Source organism: Meriones unguiculatus, chromosome 11, assembly GCF_030254825.1.
Source record: "Meriones unguiculatus strain TT.TT164.6M chromosome 11, Bangor_MerUng_6.1, whole genome shotgun sequence".
NCBI classification, from domain to species: domain Eukaryota; kingdom Metazoa; phylum Chordata; class Mammalia; order Rodentia; family Muridae; genus Meriones; species Meriones unguiculatus.
The window spans coordinates 75,826,589-75,847,276 of NC_083359.1; the positions used below are offsets into that span (position 1 = coordinate 75,826,589).

General features: G+C 42.7%; 1 protein-coding gene across 1 annotated transcript in view; it reads right to left on the reverse strand.

The window, feature by feature from the left end:
• Cacna1e (calcium voltage-gated channel subunit alpha1 E) overlaps positions 1-20,688 on the reverse strand; it is a 475,585-nt gene that overhangs the window by 34,112 nt on the left and 420,785 nt on the right. The window contains exons 29-37 of the mRNA XM_060364472.1: positions 18,086-18,246; positions 17,443-17,580; positions 16,468-16,669; positions 14,768-14,932; positions 14,098-14,208; positions 10,109-10,192; positions 9,301-9,426; positions 6,172-6,237; positions 483-574 (exon numbers count right to left, since the gene is read on the reverse strand). Coding sequence (XP_060220455.1) covers positions 483-574; positions 6,172-6,237; positions 9,301-9,426; positions 10,109-10,192; positions 14,098-14,208; positions 14,768-14,932; positions 16,468-16,669; positions 17,443-17,580; positions 18,086-18,246 — 1,145 coding nt within the window. The remainder of the gene's footprint in view (positions 1-482; positions 575-6,171; positions 6,238-9,300; positions 9,427-10,108; positions 10,193-14,097; positions 14,209-14,767; positions 14,933-16,467; positions 16,670-17,442; positions 17,581-18,085; positions 18,247-20,688) is intronic.

Consider the following 20,688-nt stretch of genomic DNA (forward strand, 5'->3'; position numbering starts at 1 on the left):
AGAACCTATGGGCTTCCTTCTTAACCCAGGGGGACCCTTTTGGTGTTTTCAGGTGGAGAAGAAGAATGCCAGTGAGGAGGCCCCTTTCTTGTTCTTCCTCCCTCCCTACCACTTCTCCATTTGTTGAGGGTCTAATCTGAGAGTAATGTGATAGTGGTAGGACCCCAAGACCACACATAAACATGAACACTCAAGGTTTCTGGTCTTACATTGTTCTCATCATAAACTATGTGCATCTCCCCTCCCAAAATCCTGGAGGACAAGCTAAAATTTACAGATTAATACTGGGTCAAAGATATTGATGAAACTCTCTAAATCACAGAGAAGTCAGTTAAGGCATGGTCTCATTCCATTGCATGTCCTGAATAAGAGCAGCAAAGCAGAATTAAGAGACCCGGAGGCCAGGCAATGTTGTCCCCCCAGGTGTTTCTCTCCATGAAGACCTCGAGGTCTTCAGACTGAGCAGGTGTTCATCCAGGTACCTGAAAAGCAGCATGAGGGACCCAAAGAAACTCCGGAAGTTGTTGTGCCGGTTGATGTGACTCTCCTCATCTAACTTTATGTTTCCAAATACCTTGGGGGAGATAACAGAAATCAATGAGCAGAATTGAGCAGTGTTACACACCAGCACGTGGCCATGAGCTACACAGGCAGGGCAGGTACAAGTGTGGTTTCTTGAGGCTAGTCTCTGAAACGGATAACTCAGAGTGAGAGGGCTGACAAATACCTTGTTCTGGGCCTAATGTGGAGACTAATGACCTTCCCCACTGCTCCAGTGCAGCAGAAGGGCTAACACCAGCAATGGTCCAGCAGTACCTAGAATGCAAGTCTTCCCAACGCCATTCCGCACCTACACAGCCTCTCTTGTGCCTAAATTGGAGATGCCTTTTAGTCCCATGGTACCCATGCAATCTACATGTCTGTATTTGCCAAATATGCCATTTATGGTTTGGGCAGGATCTAGCCTACAATATGTAAGCAGATCAGGTCTGAGAGATGAAACTGTATGTTCCTTAGGTATGTTTTAATTTAGAGATTCAAGTCCCAGAAGTTTGTCGTGTTAATCTACAGATAACGGAAATGAATACCCAGACATCTGTATACATATCTACATCCTCCGAGTGACACAAATCTCACCAAAACAGGCCACGTAGGCATAAGCTAAAAGCAAAGTCTAGGTAGAATACGTGGACACATGAAAAAGAAGGGCCGGAGATGTAGCCCTAACTTATCCACATGAAGTCCTAGTTCTAGTCTGTTGGACCAGAAAGAAAGAAAGGAGTGAGTGAAAACAGAATGAAAGGAAAAGAAAACAGGTGGTCCTGGCTGAAGAGACGGAGCTTTGCCAGTGTGCTGCTGGACTTTGGTTACTGACATGAAAAGGTGCAGTGCTCAGCAATACTTAACGGCACACAGCGATACACTCTAGGCCTAACCCCAAGTGCTTCATTGAGAAGAGTGCACTCTCCTCTTCCACCTCCGCTTCAAAGATCAGGGCTGATCCTTCCAAGTCAGTGCTGGCACAACCGACTACTCCCAGGGTCACTTTTCTGGCCACCTGAGACTATTCCCAGCCTATATTTAGCATGCTTCAGTTTATTCGATGTATGCTAAATGGAACACATCTTCCCCTAACAGTTTTGAGAAGGTGCAATTGAGGAACAATCTCTGCCCCCAGCTATTTAGCTCCAGTAACTCCCACTGACAACTGCTTTGGGAATTTGTTCTCGGTGCTGTTTTCTCAAAACCCAAATACTACTTGTCTTCGGGCAGAATGGAGGTGGCAAGCCAGGCAGCAGAGGAAAGAATAGAAGGAGCAGATAAGAAAGAGGAGGGCTCTTCAAGAGACACATGACTTAGCAACCCCACAGAAGCAACCGACTCTCCTTCATCCTGGATACTTCATTAGGAGACTAGTGGAGACTGTTGTGTATCCTCAGCCAGTTTAAATTTCCTTCTCTTTTCATTCCCTTCGCTAGGAATCTATAATTTGTACTCAGTCTATCACGTCTGCAGAGTTCACAGGGCCTTCTCAATTTGTGAGTCTTATGGAAGCATCATTAATTGTCCTGGCTGTGGCTTTCCTCGAACACTCCATGAAGCAGGTGAAGAGTGCACTGTGATTTTTGTGCATATTATGGTAGTGTCATTGTTACAGCTACCTTAAATATTTTTTAAGATGGTGTTCTAACCTCAAATGGATATTAGGTATGGAACTGGTGGGTCTTAAAATTTCTTTGCCCTTCTTTTTTTTTTAATATCCTCTTGGCCTATTACCACCTAAATCTCTACAGCAAAGGCTATGAAAAAGAAAGAAGGGTCACTTCTGAAAGTTGCAGGAAAGCACAGGCTTATATCCATTTTTACTTGGGATCGCAGTACTAGAAGGCTCTGCTTGTGTTGACTCACTCCTCTACTGCGAGTTAAAACATTAAGGCCCAGAGGAATTGGGTAACTTGACCAACTCGGCAAAGCTGTATAGCTGTAGAGCTGAGGCCTACAGCACCACTTCTAACAAGCGTCCCATAAGCATAAACTCCTTCCCATAAGTGACAATTTACTTCTGTCCTCTTTCTGAGAAGACTTTGAAAGTACAGATTAATGGTTTGTCTTCTAGATACATCTGGCTGCCATTTATATCTATCCAAAAGCTTGCTCCTGGGGGAACACCCCTCCATTGCTGGTGGGAGTGCATACTTGTACAACCATGTTGGAAATCAGTTTGGTGGCTTCTCAGAAAATTGGGAATAGTTCTACCTCAAGACCCAGCTATATAACTCCTGAGTATATACCCAAAAGATGCTCCACCATACCACGTGGACATTTGCTCAACTATGTTCAGAGCACATTTATTTATTCATAATACCCAGAAAGTGGAAACAACCCAGATGTCCTTCAACCTAAAAATGAATAAAGAAAATGTGGTACATTTACACCATGGAATATTACTCAACTATTAAAAACAATGACATCATGAAATTTTTAGGCAAATGGCTGGAACTAGAAAAGATCATCCTGAGTGAGGTTACCCAGGTCCAGAAAGATACAGGGTATGTACTCATTTGGAAACAGATATTAGTATAGGATAACCATGCAACAATCTACAGGTCCAAAGGAGCTAAGTAAAAAGCAGGACCCAAGAGGAGACTTTTGAATCTCACTGAGAAGGGGAAATAGAATGGACATATGGTGGGGAGGAGAACAGAGGGATCAAGTGTAGGGAAAACAGTAGGAGAACAAACTGGAATGAAGGAACAGCTCTGGGACAAGCTAGAAACCTAGGACAGAGGAAACTCTCAGGAATCTATGAGAGTGACTCTAGCTTAGACTCTTGGCCATTTCATTCCATATCTCCCATTGCTATCTCCTGTAACGAAAAATGACTTCCAATGGAGAAATTGGGGTACCAACCCAATCATGAAACCTTTGACCCATAATTTGTCCTGCATACAAAATGTGCAGGGGTAAAGATGGAGCAGGAGTTGAGGGAATGGCCAACCAGTGACTGGCCCAACTTAAGACCCATGCCATGAAAGGGAGCCCATCCCTGACACTATTAATGATATTCTGCTATACTTGCAGACAGGTGCCTAGCATAGCTGTCTTCTGAGAGACTTCATCCAGCAGCTAATGGAAACAGATGCAGAGACCCACAGCCAAAAATTAGGCAGAGCTTGGAGAATCTTGTGGAAGAGGGGGAGGAAGGATTGAAGGAGCCAGAGAGGTCAAGGATACCACAAGAAAACCTACAGAATCAACTAACTAACTAGATAGATAACTTTAAAAAAGCTTGCTTCTACCTCTTTGCTCTTCTGCCCATTGTGGAGGGTACTTACGTCGTTTTTGATGGTTACCTTCACCACCTAAGCTTGGTCTTCGGTGGGACTCTTGTAGCAGGAGCAGGGGCTATCTCTGATTCTGTTCCCTGCCTTTGGATCCCTTTCTTCTAACTGGTCTGCCTTGTCTAGACTCAGTAGGAGAAGATGCACCTAGTCCTACTGCAACTTGATATGGCAACATGGGTTTATATCCATGGGAGGAATCCCCTTTTCTGAGGACAAAAGGAGGAAAGGGTGGTAGGGAGGGGAGAGAAGGAGAGAACTGGGAGGAAGAAGAGGAAAGAGAAGCTGTGATCATGATGTAAAGTGATAGATAGATAACTTTAAAAAAAGTTTGCTTCTACCTCTTTGCTCTTCTGTCCATTGTGGAGGGTACTTACGTCGTTTTTGATGGTTACCTTCACCACCTAAGCTTGGCTGTCTTGGAACTTGCTTTGTAGACTAGGCTGGCCTCAAACTTACACATCTGCTTGCTTCTGTCTCCACGGTTGGGATTAAAGGTGTGTGCCACCACACCTGGACCTAAGCTCTTCTTTAATTCCTTTTCACCTTTATTTGATTCCTTTTCATAGAGTTGGAAGCTTACTGGGTGGGGTCTTGTCCTGAGATCACACTCTCTTTATTCAATTTAATATCTGGCTTTTCTTTGTTTATCTCCTTGAACACAGGACTAAGCACCGTTCTTCTTCCTTGTGTCCCCTTTCTCCTCAAATTGTAAATTTTATATCTTTCCTTATTCAGCTTGCTCCTTTTCATTATAGATGTTCATAAGAGTGAACACTAATAACCAGAGTCAATACTATGCTGTTCTGAGATTTCTTCTGGCAATGGAATTAATCCAAAAGCTCTTCAGTTTGGCATCAAGCAAACTTTTTATACCAAACATCTCAGGAACAATCTCTGTGTATCTGTATGTGTATATTTGCATATAGGCATACACTAAGCACCATCTCTGGCACACCAAACAATTGAAGCAAATGGTAAACAGCATTATCAGTGTTGGTATGAGTCTTAGCAGTAGAACTGGACATAGTATTATTCTTTCTGATTTTGCTTGAAGATAAAGAGAGGGGTAAGAGTTATTGCATCAGACAGAAATTTAGGCATACAGAATGTAACTTAACCAACTCTCCACTTTCAGTTTGAGAATCTGTAAATTCCAAGGTAATGTTTGGAGGGAGTTTGTTTAGGATCTTGAAGTTATCAAGAGAATATTAAACTTCCGTGGCAATTCTGTTTCTAATGCTACTGACATAATTTTATATCTCTACTGAAAGATCCTCGGAGAAGAAAAAACACAGCCATTCAAACTTTATGATGCCCGACATTCTACCTTGGTTTTAGAGAACAATACTCCCTGGTCATAGAGTTAGAGGAAGAGTGAAAACAAAAAGGCAGCAGAGAGGAGCAAAAAGAAGAGGCCTTTCCAAAAGGATCTAGGCAAGGCTGCTGATCAAACTTGGAAGCTGAGGCAATGGCTACAGATGACAGAAACCGCTTAGGGGGCATCCAGGCTGCCAGGCAGGAGACTGTCAGCTGAAGTTTTTGGAGGGGTTAGTCGTGCAGTCTTTAAGTGAGAAAGGAAGCCTTTCTTAGACAAGCAGAAAGCCTGTGGACCCCATCAGATATGTTAGGGGTACATGTTCATTGTTAATAGAAGCAGGATATCTACCGCAAGAGGTTCTTATCTTTAAAAAGAACATTTGGCTTCTTGGGGCTCAGTGAACCTCTAGCTATCTGCACAAATATCCAGGATAGAAACCTGATCTGCAATCAAGTTTTGAAAATGGGGAGGATGTGAGTAGTCTAGGGAATTATCCAGCAAGTTGCATGTCCCTGTACAATAGGAATTAGTTTGTTGGTTGGAATGTAGCTCTTGGAGATCCCTAGCATAGGCAGTGGCAGGTCTTAATGCATAGATCTCAGGAAGTTAAAACTTAACATAGATGCATTTGATGTTATCTCTTCCAGGAGGAACAGCCATCTAGCCTTCTTTTAGGTCAAGTCCAAATAACAGAGATCCTGAGAAACAATTAAGCCTTATTTTAGTGGCAATGAGGATCCCTTTCTCTCTCTCTAAAACAGTGGTGCCATTTTACTTTAGCTCTATTGTAGCCACTGAAGCCCGAGCCACTCCTCCATCACCAGCATGATCAGAAAACCTCAGAACAGGTCACCCTGAATACCTAGGGAACCACTGCTCTTGGGAAATTCCCAAGGTTACAGTGCAAAAAGACCTCTGAGAGACCCCTTTGTCGAGAGGAGCTGTACAAACCATCCTCAACCTTGCCAGAGTTAATGTAGGCAGCGGCTGCCCTACCAGGCCACTCACCTGCATCCCAATGATGGCATAGATGAAGAAAAGCATGGCAATCAGAAGGCAGACATAGGGGAGAGCCTGCAAGGGAAGCAAGACATAATAATTAATCAAGGACACCACCGCTCCTGCAGTCAGTGGCAGGGCAGGAACTCTTGTCCTGAGGCTATTTCAAGCAGGACTGCCACCCTGCTCCTCAGGGATGTTCTGTTTGGAATAGTCTTTTTGTTTTTTAAATGTACCCAAGTCTTCTGATAGATGTGTGACCCCTGTTTCCAAAGAGAGCTAGCAAAACTTTCTGGGCTTGAGAAACATTTCACTTGGCATGTAGAAGTTTAATAATCCTAGCAACTGTGACCCAAATTTAAGAGGAAGTACTTAGTTTGTTTGGGCTTCAGGGTCTCCAGTTCTTCTTCCAACTTCCACACCTAATGTATAACTCAAAGTGGGGGATCTGGAGGCCAGGTTAATTGACTGGGGTCTCCTTATTATTCATTCCTAGAAGTATCTTTTATCTTCTGATGAAACACCGTTTCAAGTGCTTAATCCCTTCAATATTTTATTGTATTTCACATAATTTCCCTCAAAGTCTACACAGTGTTAGCCGTTATGAAACTACAATGAAGCCACAAGACCAAAAAAAAAATTAAAAATCCATATTGTGTATGCCTATTGCCACTTTGGGACGATAGCATTTCTATGTGAGGGTGGAAGGCAGGGGGACCTGTGACCTGCCCTTGATATTCTGGGGCAGGAGCAGACACAGGACAGGTAAGATTTGGAGCCAGATGAGCCAATAAACTTGTGTGCTGATCCCAGGATTGGCATGAAAGTCCCTCTTCTTTACCATTCAGTAAGCTCCAGACAGCCAGGGCCGCTGTGAGTCTCTGTCTTGTCATGAATATACAACACCATGAGTCCTAGGAGACCAGCTGAAGGCTTTCAGATGGCTGGAGCAGGGCAGAGTTTATCAACAGAGCTAACAAAATGAAGAACCCTGTGAGGGACTATTCAAAACTTGAATAGAGGACAAATTTAAACACAACTGAAAGCTGATGGGGAGGGCCCTCTGCCATAAAGTGCTGGGTCCTAAGGAGTAGCTTCATTTCCCTGGGGATTGGCATAAGGAGGCAGGGTTCTCTGCTGCCTGGACTGGTGCCCTCTTCTACCCATTTGGTTTGGCCTTGTTAAACCTTCACACTCAAAGCCTCCCAGTCCTAGATCATCTTCCTACTCCAAGCTTTAAGGAGAAAACCAAAGATGCCATCTATTCTCCCTTCTTTAAAAAAAAAGTATTTATGTGTATGGGTGTCTGTGTGTCTGTATAAGTTTATATGCAGCATATGTGCACAGGTCTGCAAAGGCTGGAGGATGTTGGAGCCCCTGGACCTGGAGTTCAGGTAGTTGTGAGCCACCTTATATAGTTCCTAGAAATGCAACCTACGTCCTTTGCAAGAGAAGTATGTACTTTACATACCTGGGCCATCTCCTAGGCCCTGTTCTCTTTTCTTGTCACAAAATAAATTCTAACACAAAATAAGAGAAAGAAAGGATGAGATTCTGTACAGGGGTCAGAGACAGAACTGGGTGAATCTAGGGGTTGGATTAGAGTAGGTAAAGGCAATGGTGTAGGGTTTAGGTAGGACATCTCTGTGAGGCTTTGTACTTGCGTACGTGGCCTTTCAAAATGTTGCTGTTAGGCAGTCTACTCCTGTACTGTATCCCAGAACTGGCCTGAAAAGAAAACGCCTACCCATAATACAGCACCAGTGGGATTCAGATTCACCTGCCTTGCCTGTTCTCTGTAGGACTCACTGAATATGCCACCCATTTGGCTGTCAGTTTTTGACACCATTTTCTTTAGCTTCAATAGGACATAGTGTCACAGAGACTCAGTGATGTGATAACATGGCAGGATGACACACATTTCTTAGATTCCCTAACAATTGAAGCTTGATGGGCAGTCCTCTTAAAAAAAAAAAAAAAAACAGCTTTAAAAGCAACTTGTCTTTCTAATTTTAAATCCAAACTTATCCAAGACTTGGGCAAACTCTTAAGGTTTTGAATTTCTCCTCTGTTGCCTAACTCTGGAAAACTAGAGTTCACTGAGGTGAGGCCTCTGTGGAAATAATCCTGACAAACAACTGGCTCTTGATAGGGTAGAAAAGCCAAGGTTAGACCTTGGAGCCTGAACATCCTTAGCACGGTTTCTCATCTCAAATTCTGATGACATACTAAGATTTTACTGCCCTGTCTTTTTTAATTTAATTAAAAATATAGGTAAAAGAAGGAAGACAGTTTTGTGCATTTATGGTTTGTCATCTTTGAGTCACTTAATTTTATCTAATTTATTTTTAATACGTTAATTGAAAAACTTTATTTGCAAGAAAAGAAATGCGCTTAGGCCTTAGACATCTAATTATGCTATTTGTTAGATGTCTAAAAGACATTTAATTTATCCTATTTGTTAGAGCTCAAAGAAATGTAGGTATTCTTGGAAACTTTTCTTTACTATTACTGCTATTGAAGTGGGTTTTAGGCACTGACTTTTTAAATAACCTTTATTCCTAGATGTATGCATAGTCCCATGAGCACATTTAAAAGAAACGTATTTTAACTTGGCCAAACATCCCTAGCTTTTATAAGATGTGTGTGTGTGTGTGTGTGTGTGTGTGTGTGTGTGTGACATTACTGTACTATACATTCAGTAGTTCAAGATGCCCAGGTGAAAACATGGCAGACTGAACATGAATCATCTCCTTATGAAACACAAGTTTAAAAAGTCCTCTGAAAAACCTTACCACAAAATAAAATTATTGACAAGTCCCTGAAAACACTGAAGACATCTGACAATGGGAGGCTGATTCTATGGATGGGCAGAATGGCTCAACGCAGTTTAGAATACTCAAGGCCCAGGGTACAAAGGGAAAATGACACATTATTTTTTAGAGTAAGATTCTATAACGTCGCTATGAATTGATCACTATCCAGCGAGCCTGGGCTATAATTAAGAACTATTATATTTATGCCTCTAATCGACTTCAAGTTTACAAACTTCTCCTTCCTAGAGGTGAAGGATCCAGGGTGCCGACGCTGCTGCAGCATGGTCCGGCACTCGTGTGCCCCCCTCCGGGAGCCTCTTACCTTAAAGGACTGCACAAAGGTCCACAGTAAGATGCGAATGGTGTAGCCCTGGCGCAGTAGCTTTATGAGGCGCGCGGCTCGAAAGAGCTTCAGAAAGCTCATATTGAAGCCGCTGGTGTTCACCAGCTGGTGGACCAAAAGGAAACATGTAATTAGTGACAATATGCTCATTTAGAAAGATCTAAGCACTGGTATTTTCACATTTATTCCTTATTCAGATCACAAAATAGACGACGACGGTCTCCGTCTTTTGTGGGTAACCAGTTGGAGGCACCCTGGGAGTCTCTCTCTAAGCCTCCCGGCCCTTCCCGTCCATTCCTGCGTAGATGGGTACAGAGACTACGCCAGCACACAGGGAGGAAAACCCGCATTCCCGGTTGCTACCAATACTCTGCAACGAGAGGCCACAAGAGCAGGGTTGCTACTCAATAATTGCAATAAAGCTCTTGGTGAGTTCTTTAGGATGAACCGATTCACAGAAACACTTCAGGCCTAACAACTTTGAGGTTAAAGACACTATGTTTCTCTTTGGAGTATTTGGCCAAACACCAAATACTAACTTTCTTCTGACACCTCTATTTCAATTAGATGTCTGCTACTTGAGTCACGCTGTAAGTGACACTTCCATGAGACCCACCATCACCCCAAAGTTTGCATTCTCTGATTAATTCTCGGGAAAGAGGAAGTAGACTCCCAACACAAAGGGGGCATGTTTGATTGGGTGGGTTATAAATGGTGGAGAGGATTTCCCCAAATACTGCTCCAGGGTCCAGATTAAATGCAACAATCTTGTGACCCATTCATTCACCTTGCTGTCTGTCAGGATAATTTCGGTGATGCTGCCAATCACGGTGATAAAGTCAAAGATGTTCCAAGTATCTCGGAAATAGTTCTGCCAAGTGAATTCGGTCACATGAGCATTAGAAAGAAGAGAAAGGAAAGAAAGACATCTTTTTATTACATAACTTTGTCACTTGGAATTAAAACTTGTCAATTCATGCATAAGTTCATTCTAACTTTGGGCTCAGTTTTCTGTTTCTAACCCGAAATTCTGTTTCTCTTTTACTAATTTGGGAAATCCTCATTTTTAAAACAGTTCTACCACTATTTGAAGACCATGTTTTTGACACCGTCACTAAAAATCCAATAAGAAAGATTAGTAACCATTTATTTTTCAACCACACTACTGAGTTTGATCAACAAATAAAGAAGCCTTACCTTTACAATGCATGTACCTCAGAGAACTGAGATAAGTACACAGCCATTAAACCTTAGGCATGATAACAATGTTAACTTCTAAAACGTTTGTATTGCTTCAAGAGGCTGTATGGGACTAAAGGTTGCAGGCATGCTCGAATCTCCATAGTCTTTTCGGAACAACCAATTGACAGTAGGGTGAATAGATTCCACTTCCACATTTTTATGCTTTGTTACACCTTGTGAGGAGGCGGAATTAAGTTATATGCATGTGTGTGTGTATGAAATGATGAGGTTGATTGAATATAATATGGGGGAAATATAAGAGACCCAGAAAGTCCACCAGCCAGATAGCTCCACTTGCTTCAGAATGCATGATGTCCGTCCATTCTCAGATAGCACAGACCTTGGGCTACATTCTTTGAAACAGGGAACCCACATCTCCAAAGTGACCACTTGGCTTGCTTGTGGGCATCAGGTACCACAACAGCTTTGGATACTACCAAAGCATCCTCTGTCCTATGCTCACAACTACCATCACTTGATCTTTATCATCTATTCCTTGATGTTCTTTCAGCTCTTCTGTTCCTTTTGTGGATCTGAAGGTTAGGTAGTACCAAATGCCCCACGGTTATATGGTATTGAATAGAGGTCTTGTTTATAACAGTGAAGCTATAGCACAGAGAAAGGATTGTGCAGAGAGGTTATGTTTAATGAGCATCACGTATTTAAGACTATAAGACAGCTATTGTTATCTTTGTTTTTTTTTTTATATGAGAAAAATAAGGTTTAGGGAACTCTGATTCCAGGGCCACATACACCCTAGAGTATAAGGAAAAGCAGATGTGCTCAACTTTTATAAACAAATTCCCCTTCCAGTGTGTCGCTTAACTCATCAATGTGGGAGCCAAGTGGGGTCCCAAAAGCCCCCTAGTTTTCCAGGCTCCACTATACCACATCCCGAGGTAAATTTCCTAAATCTTAGTTCATAGATCTAGGTTTTAGAGGAGTGGAAGATATGAAGTCAAATTGAGGATACCTTACAATACAGAGCGGCACAACCAACATTGTGCGGGACAGTACTCTTCCATTTTATCCAGAGTATCACTTTCTAAGATTTTAGTTACTTGAAAGTCAGTATATCAAGTGAAAAATTACTGAATGCTAAAGAGAAGCTATGAAGTGCTTTAAGTGGAAATTCTCAACTTAATAGGACAAAAACAATTCAGTCAAGGGCCTCATAATACTGTTTCTGCTACCGACGTATCACATATACAGTGGTGGTCTCATAGTATTATTCTGCCTGGTGATCGAGCTATAACAGTTCATAAGTACATACTATGACACTCACAAAAGGACAGGATCACCTAACAGTGTCGTGATTAACAACGTTAGTGTTAGCATGACAGAATCAGCAGATCAACAATGTTAGTGGTAACTTCCTAGAACCCAGAGTCACCTGGGAGATGGGCTTCTGAGCATGCTCATGAAGGATTATCTGGATTGTGTCGTTGAGTGGGATGATCCACTCTGGCTGGGATCATGTTACTGCATAAAGAAAGGAAGTGACCTGAGCAGTGACATGTATCCGTCTCTCTCTTCCTGAGTGTGGATATAATGTGACCAACTGCTTCAAGCTCCTGCCACTCTGAACTGCCTGAACACGGTTGAGTGTACCCTTGAACTGCAAGCCAGAATAAACTATTTCTCTCTTATGTTGCTTTTGTCAGAGTATAATTTACCATATCAATAAGAAGAGAAACTAAGGTAAATGTGTTTCTCAGAATTCATCCGATCAGATATCAGATTTCCTTCAGTTTGAGGTATCCCCTGGGGATTTTAGAATATGTCTTGGCTACTGAATGAACTAGTAATTATTGTGAACTCTGAGGTCAGATAGACCAGAATCCAGAACTCCTGGATCTGTCTTTCACTAACTCTGAGAAAAGCATTTATATTGCCTAAGCCTGTCTAATACGGTTGTTTCATAGAGAAAATCAATGTCTAGAACACTGGATGGATATTTACTGGGTGGCACAATATGTTGCTTATTTCCCTTCTTCTTTCCATTTTATCCTCACCATCTTTCCAATCCCACATTTCACTGTGTAACCTTTACATGTTTTGTGAGCTTCGACGTTCTCATTTAAAATGAGCGTTGCAGCAATGACAACAGCAGCATCTACTGCGCCTGCTGCCCAGCTGAAGAGAAGACCTGGCCAGACAGTGCCCAGTGGGCTAGCCTGAAAGCTTAGTGCCAAATCAATGTAACACGGCCTTTTCTGGTGTGAATGCCTTCTGGCCTTGAATGAAACACAGGAACGAGGGTAGGAAGGAGGCAGGGCTCAAGGCCGAATCCTCTGGTTAAGCCTGTAAGTATGTATTCAGAGTTCACCCATAATTAGACACATAATTGGGGTTTAAGTCACAGACGATGTCAACACCAGGACTCCGGGAGAAGCTTTCCCTGTGGAGGTGCTGGCTCCCCCTCCTCTCTTTCACTTCACCCTACTTGGGCTGGGCTGTTTTATATAGGCATCTTTGTTTGGTTAGAAGTTTCTTTTTACCTTTTTATTTCCTTGGGTTTCAAAACACTCAAAAGGGAGTCGAGAATTCCACAATGCAGCCACCGCAATGGGTCCCTTTCAACTCTCCACCCCAAATAATCGAATTAATGGTGGCATAAAAGAACCAGGAGACTGAAAACAACCTCCACAACCAACACTGACAATTATCAAGCCCAGCCCAGAGCCCCTGTTACTGCCGTTACCAGAAGCACTCATTCTGATCTACAGCAAAGTCGTCCCTTCTTGCTAGGAAAGGGGTACATACTTACACTTGAAAGGAGAGTTCACACCTAAGCAAGTATGAAACAGCTGTCCAGTGGGCCTATCTGCACCTCACTGAACCCACAGCACCCTCTGAAGCAAGCAGGAGGAGAGGGAGGGGCAGATTTTGTTTATAGGACATTGATGCAAGGGTCAGGTTTGGTTAAGTCTTGAGAACAGATGAAAGAATTTGCCAAATGATCGTGATTACTAGTTGAGGAGAAGTAAAAAAAGAGAGCTCATGCCAGAATAATTAATTGCAATCTCTCTCAAATCCAAATCTAGAATATACCCTCACCCCCTAAAAATGATTGGACATTGTAAGCATAAGTAATAAACATTTATTTTTAATTGGTAGATGTTACTCTTCATGCTACTTAATGGGCGGAAGATTAATAGGATAAAGTCTGTTATTTGCTGTGTGAGGTTTAAAGATAGTTTCCATTCAAATCATAAAATTCATATATAAATTACCAGTAAATAATCATTCAACTTATAATCTACTTTTTTGTCTTCTTTATGTGTCAATCATAGTTTTAGTAAAATCTAATGATAGGTGCTCTACTGCTGACAGAATTCAATAGGACCAGGGCAGACAGGTAGATGAGCAGGTAGCTTCCTTTGCCTTTTTTATTATTCTTCTCACATAGCAGCCTATTTATTGAGTAAGCGAGCTCACTGTTGGGTGGGCAAGTGTGCAAACCCATTCTTGAAAAGCAGTAACCTCTGTGTACCTCAAAGGAAGAGAAGCCAGTTGCTAGAACAGACATACCAGGAAGCCAAAAGCGATGACCTTTAGGACACATTCCAGGGAAAACACCATGGTGAAGGCAATGTTCAGGTATTTTAGGGCGAGTTCATAGGTGCAAGGAGCAGAATAGTACTGCCAGGAAAGAGAAGAAAAAAAAAAGTAGAGTAGAGTCAAAGCCTTAAGGTATATGGATGTGTACATGGTTGGATATGCATGCCAGGTCTGGCCATCTCTCAACCTGCCCTGGTGGAACAGTTCCATGCATGCATATTATGTAGTAAAACACATACCAGTGTCCCACTCATGACAGCTTAATAGCAAAACCACCTCCACGTCCAGACTAAAGGCAGCCATGACAGAAGCCCTTTGTGTTAAATACGATCAAGCTCCCATTAACATTGATGTCTAAAGGACATTGTCTACCCCTGATAAAGGGGTGTCAGTAGGACATTTTTGTTCCTGAAAGCTCTAAAATGTTTCTCTGTGTTACTCTGCATTTTATCCAATGGTCCCACAAATACCCTGACACCCAGGGACTGGGCAGTTGAATTAGATAAGATCAAAGAGACTCCATGATGGAAGAGCAGAGCAGGTCAATGTGACAGGCTAGTAAGGTTAACTGATCTCCCAGTCACTGCGCACACACACACACACACACACACACACACACACACACACAATTACTTCTCACCTTCATCATCAGCACGACAGTGTTCAAGGCAATCATGGCCATGATGGTATATTCAAAGGATGGAGAGACCACAAAGTGCCACACGCGGTACTGAAAGGTGTGCCTGTTCTGTGGCATGTAGCGGGTGAGAGGTTTGGCACTAATGGCGAAGTCAATGCATGCCCGCTGCAGAAAGTCAAGGTTATTAGAATCAGTCCAATTCCTCCCCCCCAAAGCTTCCATGGGCTCTATTAAGCTGGCTGGGAAAGGACAGCATGGGGATAAAATCGTGAGATACGTAGTCCTAAGGCAGGGACAGTGATCATCTGAGCCAAACGATGGGTGAGACATCTCCTTACAAGTACATATAGACCTGGAGGCATCCTGTCACATGGGGTGAAAGTGTTGGTTATTAAGACAGTCCTCTTACACCATATATGGCTAAGAATTTAGGTGGGAAGCATCCCCTGGTGCCCATAGTTACAGCTATAAATCTACTGCGTAAGAATCCTTACCAAAAATATGTGGGGCCAGAGTGATTTGTGATATCAGCTTTGAGTCTGACTTTTTTATATTTACATAAATGTAATGAGATATTTTGAAGACAGGATGCTCGGCTAAGCACAAAATCCATTAATATTTCATGTGTGCCTCATCCACATAGCCTAAGGGTAATTTATATAATATTTTATTAATTTTGTGCCTGAAACAGAGTTTCATGGTATAGGATTTTCTACTTGCCATATTGTATCATGCAAAAAGTTTGGGATTTATGAACATTTGAGTTTTTATATTTGAGCATCTATCTATGCATTCCTTTTATAATCTATGACCATTTCTAGTTCAGCTCCTTCTGTTAAACAACAGCAAAGCCGACCATGAAACCCTACAATGTTCCAAGCCTACACATGTCCTGGAGATACACGTAAGGAAACACATTCACTCTCACTAGAAACACGGATGCCATGAGAGTTAGGGAGGTAAGCAAGTATCTTAAGGTTGTAACCATGGTACTTATCTTTTTCTTCTAGACTGCCACATAAAAGAGTAGAGAATGCTTATCTTTTCTTTGTGTATATTTTTGTATCTTGTCTGTATACGATACATGTGTAGGAGTGTGCAGGTATACATGCCTGTGTACACAGATGTGGTGGTCAAAGAAAGACATGGGGCATCTTCTATGGCGTTATGGCCTTGAACCAGGATGATCACCATTAAGGTTAATATGATTGGCCAGCAAGCGCTTAGGCTTTTCCTGTATATGTTTCCATGTTAGAATTACAGGAACATGCAGCCATGCCCAGCTTTCTTTTCTTTTTTTTTTTTTTCTTTAAGTGTGTGTGTTTGTGTGTGTGCGCGTACACATATGCACGCATGCCAACGCCATGATAAGGTACGTGTAAGATCATCAGACAACGTGTGGGAGTTGGTATTCTCCTATCAAGTGGACCCTGGACACTAAACTCAGATCAATCAGGCTTGGCAAAGGTACTTCTAGTTACATTACCAACCCTACACCCAGCTCTTTATGTGAATGCTGGGGATTCAAACCTAGGTCCCAGATCCAAGACTGCATACCTCTGTGCCTCCCACCAGGCCTTTCTTCTCACTCTAATGATACAGCAAAGTTAAGAAAATGCAATCTTTTCCTCTAAGCGCTGGTCCCAATACTTTTCTAAAGTTCCCACTGCTCTCCCTTACTACAGTCTACCCATTGTCACCTCATTCTTTTCCAGGCTGCACTCCTCCATCATTTTGTCCCCTTGCTCCTGGAAGGTGATGATGATGAGAGCCACAAAGATATTGACAAAGAAGAAAGGGAAGACCACAAAGTAGACCACATAAAAGATGGACATCTCCATGCGGTTGCTGCGGCTTGGGCCTCTGTCCTCCTCTGTCACATCTACAGAATGCTGCAGGACCCTGTGAGGACCAAAAGAGAAGGTACAGATGGTGGAGGACACTCTTGGCTTTGTTAAGAGACGTGCCACCCTTTGTAGTTCTTACTATGACTTCTCTTTTTCCATTCCTCCTCTTGGCTCCTGGATGAGGATTACCAAGTTGATGAATTAAAAAGCATCACTTTCCATCTGCATTCAACTCCTAGACAACAGGATGATATTCTCTTACAGTTATAGTTAGGCTGTTATGTTCAATACCTCGAGACTTCTAATGCCATTGATTTTATACTGCCAACTATTAGTGTATTACTTATTGTTCAGTCTTATAAACAAATTAGCCTTCTTCTGGGGACAGCATAAGAGCCTTCATTCTTCAAAAGAGATCTGGCCTTAGGCAGTATCTCTAGGGTCTTCCAGATCCCTCCATCTTTAGGCTTTCAGGTGTAGGGCCAACTTTAAGGATAAATCTGTTTAAAACAGCTCCCATGGATTCCTATTGAGGGGTAGAAAGTTTTGAAAACTCCTTTGTTCTGTAAGTAAGAGGGCTCCACCCAACTCAAAGATTGAGAAAAAGAGAGTTTCAAATATTTTTATGACTTTGTCTACCCCCTCTCCATCTTTGTCTGAAGGATTTTTTTTCTCCTTTCTGCCTTTCTCACCCACTCATAACCACTTACTTTGCCTGTTACAGTAACAAAGGGTTAGCCTTGTTCATCTTGAATCAGCTTTCAAGGCACCCACACAGTCCCATGTCAGCCTGCAAGACACATACACCAAGCCCACCCCATCACTCACTGAGGCCATCCTTCCCCTGTGGAGACGGTGAAGAGGGTCAGCAGGGCCCAGATGATGTTGTCGTAGTGGAATTCATGACGCTTCCATTCCCGGCCCTTTACCTCCATCTTGTTTTTTTCATGGTCTACGTAGTTACCTCTGAAACCAGAATAGAAATGAAATAGGGTTTCTTAAATATAGTGCATGGAACAGTCAAACATTTTTACAAACTTTAAAGATGTCAGGGTAACAATGACTATCACAGAAAAGGAAGGGCAAGTTTTGTTAAAGGCAGGTACTAACATGGAATAAAAATGGTACTTGGTGCCAACAGATGTAGATGAATCCTGATACCACTAATTGTCTGTGTAACCTTGGACAACCTAATTTTTGAGTTTCATCTTCTTTATGTAAACAAAACTCCTCTCAGTCGGTCATCAGAAAGACTTAACACTTGAGGGTTCAGCAAAGTGTCACTTACAATATCTGATACAATAAAGGAGTTTAACAAACGTCTGTTAGTTTTATAATTCTTCCTATTTTATGATTCTATGGAAAGGGGAATGGAGTTAAGAGGGAAAGGAGATCCAGTCAACCCATGGAAAGTAGGGAGGGATTTGCCAGGACACCCTCAGCCAACAGTGAGAATGGTAGTGGCTCTCACATGCACTCCTTCTCTGTGTCCTTGGAACTGTCGGTGCAATAAAAGAACTTTCCCTTGAATAGCTGAACAGCGATGACGGCAAAGATGAACATGAAGAGCTTGTAGACAATCAGTATATTGAAGACATTCTTCAAGGAGGTCACCACGCAGTCAAACACAGCCTGTGGACAGTAGGGAGGGGCCTTGTATCATTCCTGTGACAGAATACTCCTATGGCCTGAGCTGAGGTAGGGGCCATACCACCACCCACCAGACTAGGAAGCTGTCTAGGAGCTCCTACTACACCAACAGTGATACCCATGGGGGTTAGGAGCTGGCTTCGAGGCTGGGCAAGGTTGCAAAGACTTGCTTTGGAAACAGACATTTTCTCTAAATCTTAAAGTGAATATAAAGCCTAAAGCTTAAACAAGATGACATAAAGCAATGGAAAGGTTTCTTTGTGGGGTTTCAGTAGAGGTACTTAGTGAAACCCAGAAACTTAATGCTCTATGGAGTTCTGAAGATCATTTAGACCATGTTACCTGTTAAACAGCCTGTTCCTGACCTTGAATCTGTTGGTGACATTCACAGATTTACTTACACACTGATGATGTAGCAGCCTCTCTGCCATTTCTAAAAGGATCAAAGTGTCAAGCACATGCTATTGTCTTTGTTCATTTCCATATTGCATCATAGGTTCATATATTTGCTTTGACTCTATCTGACTCTATCACTTCGTGCTGCTGTCCTCTAGTTGAACACTGGCTGCATCCGGGAGGAAGGTCAGTAGATACTGTAGGACAGACTGATGAGGTCTATCTGTACTGGGGATGAGGCTGGGTGGGTAGAAACAGGGATTTTTGCCTCAATACAAAAACAAAAGGGTCTCCAGAGACCTCCTTCTAAGCCCTAAGGCATGAGGATTTCCATGAGAGTTTGACACATTTTGGGCCAGTTTTGGATTATTTCCTAGGCTTTCAGGTTTAGCTTAGTGGAGAGTCTGACCTCACTGGGTGCTGCATTTGTGCAGTTGCTTCTTCACAGAGTTGGGTATAGTATGGCTGGATTGATTAGTTTTAACAATGCAGGGAATGTGAGTGATGCTCAGCCTTGTGGAATGGCCAGAGACACCTATGTCTTTCTCAGGTTATTATACTGCCAAGAGAAGAACCAGTTCTTCCCAATTTCGCAGAATTAATTGAAGGCCAAGGCCACATTCTTTGGGTATGGATACTCTCATTAAGCTGTTACACATTCTGAAGCTCCCAAGGAAGTGTGTGCTGCAGTTCACATTTGGAGCCCCAAACATCCTGGGTATGGGACACACAGGGGTGGCAGGGGTGGTGATTGACAGGCCTAAGCCAGTGGCTGGGTGGAGGGAGTGTGGCCAGATGTGACACAGTAGAAGGTCCTGATCCAAGAGGAGGTGAAGGAAAGCAAAAGAAGAAAGCAACAAGGAATGCACTTCCTTTGAAGACTAAGGTGCTCCTGGGAATCCCTGCAAAGTGTGAGGAGCCCAAGAAGAAACTATGTCAAAGCTAGTCTGGGACCTTTTAGAAGTAACCTATTTTCTTCCCCACTCCCTTTCCTTACCTATTCTGTTCTGCTTCCTTTCTGCAAATTAAGGGTAGAAAGGGAAGTGGTTGGTGATGTGAAACCAGGAGGGGTATGGGTTGTGGTTAGAACAGCTGACATATGTTATCAATTAGGAGAACTCAGGAAATAATGGAAATTTGGAAAAACAAGAAAAATAAGCTCATAGCTTTATCTTCTATGGCAGGCATAAGGAGAGCAGTGCCCCTCAGAGGAACTGTTGTATTTTTTGGCTAGTGACCACCCACATCAGCTCTTTTATCTATACCACAAATCTAAGTTACACAGATCTCCATTTCCTAGGTGAAAGAAATTCTAAGAATAAGTACCCTGCTCTGGGTCACATAGCTCCAAACTTCTTGAGCTAGACCTGACATTCATGCAGGTTCTTTTTCATGGTGACCAGGTCCTACATTACTGTCTTAGAGTCACCTGCTGGCCAGGTTTGGAAGCCGCAGTTCAGGCTCGTGTCCCAGGCAGTCTGGTTCTGCTGTGCTGATGTGGAGGGAAGTGTGCATTTTAGGAAATGTTTCAATGATTCAGGCATGCACGGCTATGGCCACTCTTTGAGATGTCCTATGCTAGGCTCTGAGATGCTGCAAATGGGTAATGAAATCTGATTCTCGGGAAGCATCCTGGTGTAACCCAGGAGGATGGGGTTGAGCACTCCTGAGGCTTGCTCTACTGGCTGTGTAGCCTAGACAGCAAGAACTGAATGGTGAACCTTTGCATTAGAAGCTGAAAGTCCACAGGAATTCAGGGAGGGGAGGAGCTTTTCTCCCATGGAGCTTCAGATTCTATTAACCACAATATATGAGAGGGAAGGATAGAAGAGCAAGCTCAACGGGGTATCAAGTTTGAATGGAAAGCAAGCCCTGTGAGGCAGGAAGGTACTGGCCAAGATGGTGAGGGGCTCATATGGATAAGATACTTATTTTTGTCCAGGCCGTGGCAGTAAGAAGAGCTTTTCCAGGTAACTCACTTCCCCGTTTCTTTTCTGCTTCTGCCAAAAATAGACTTATGTGCCCTTC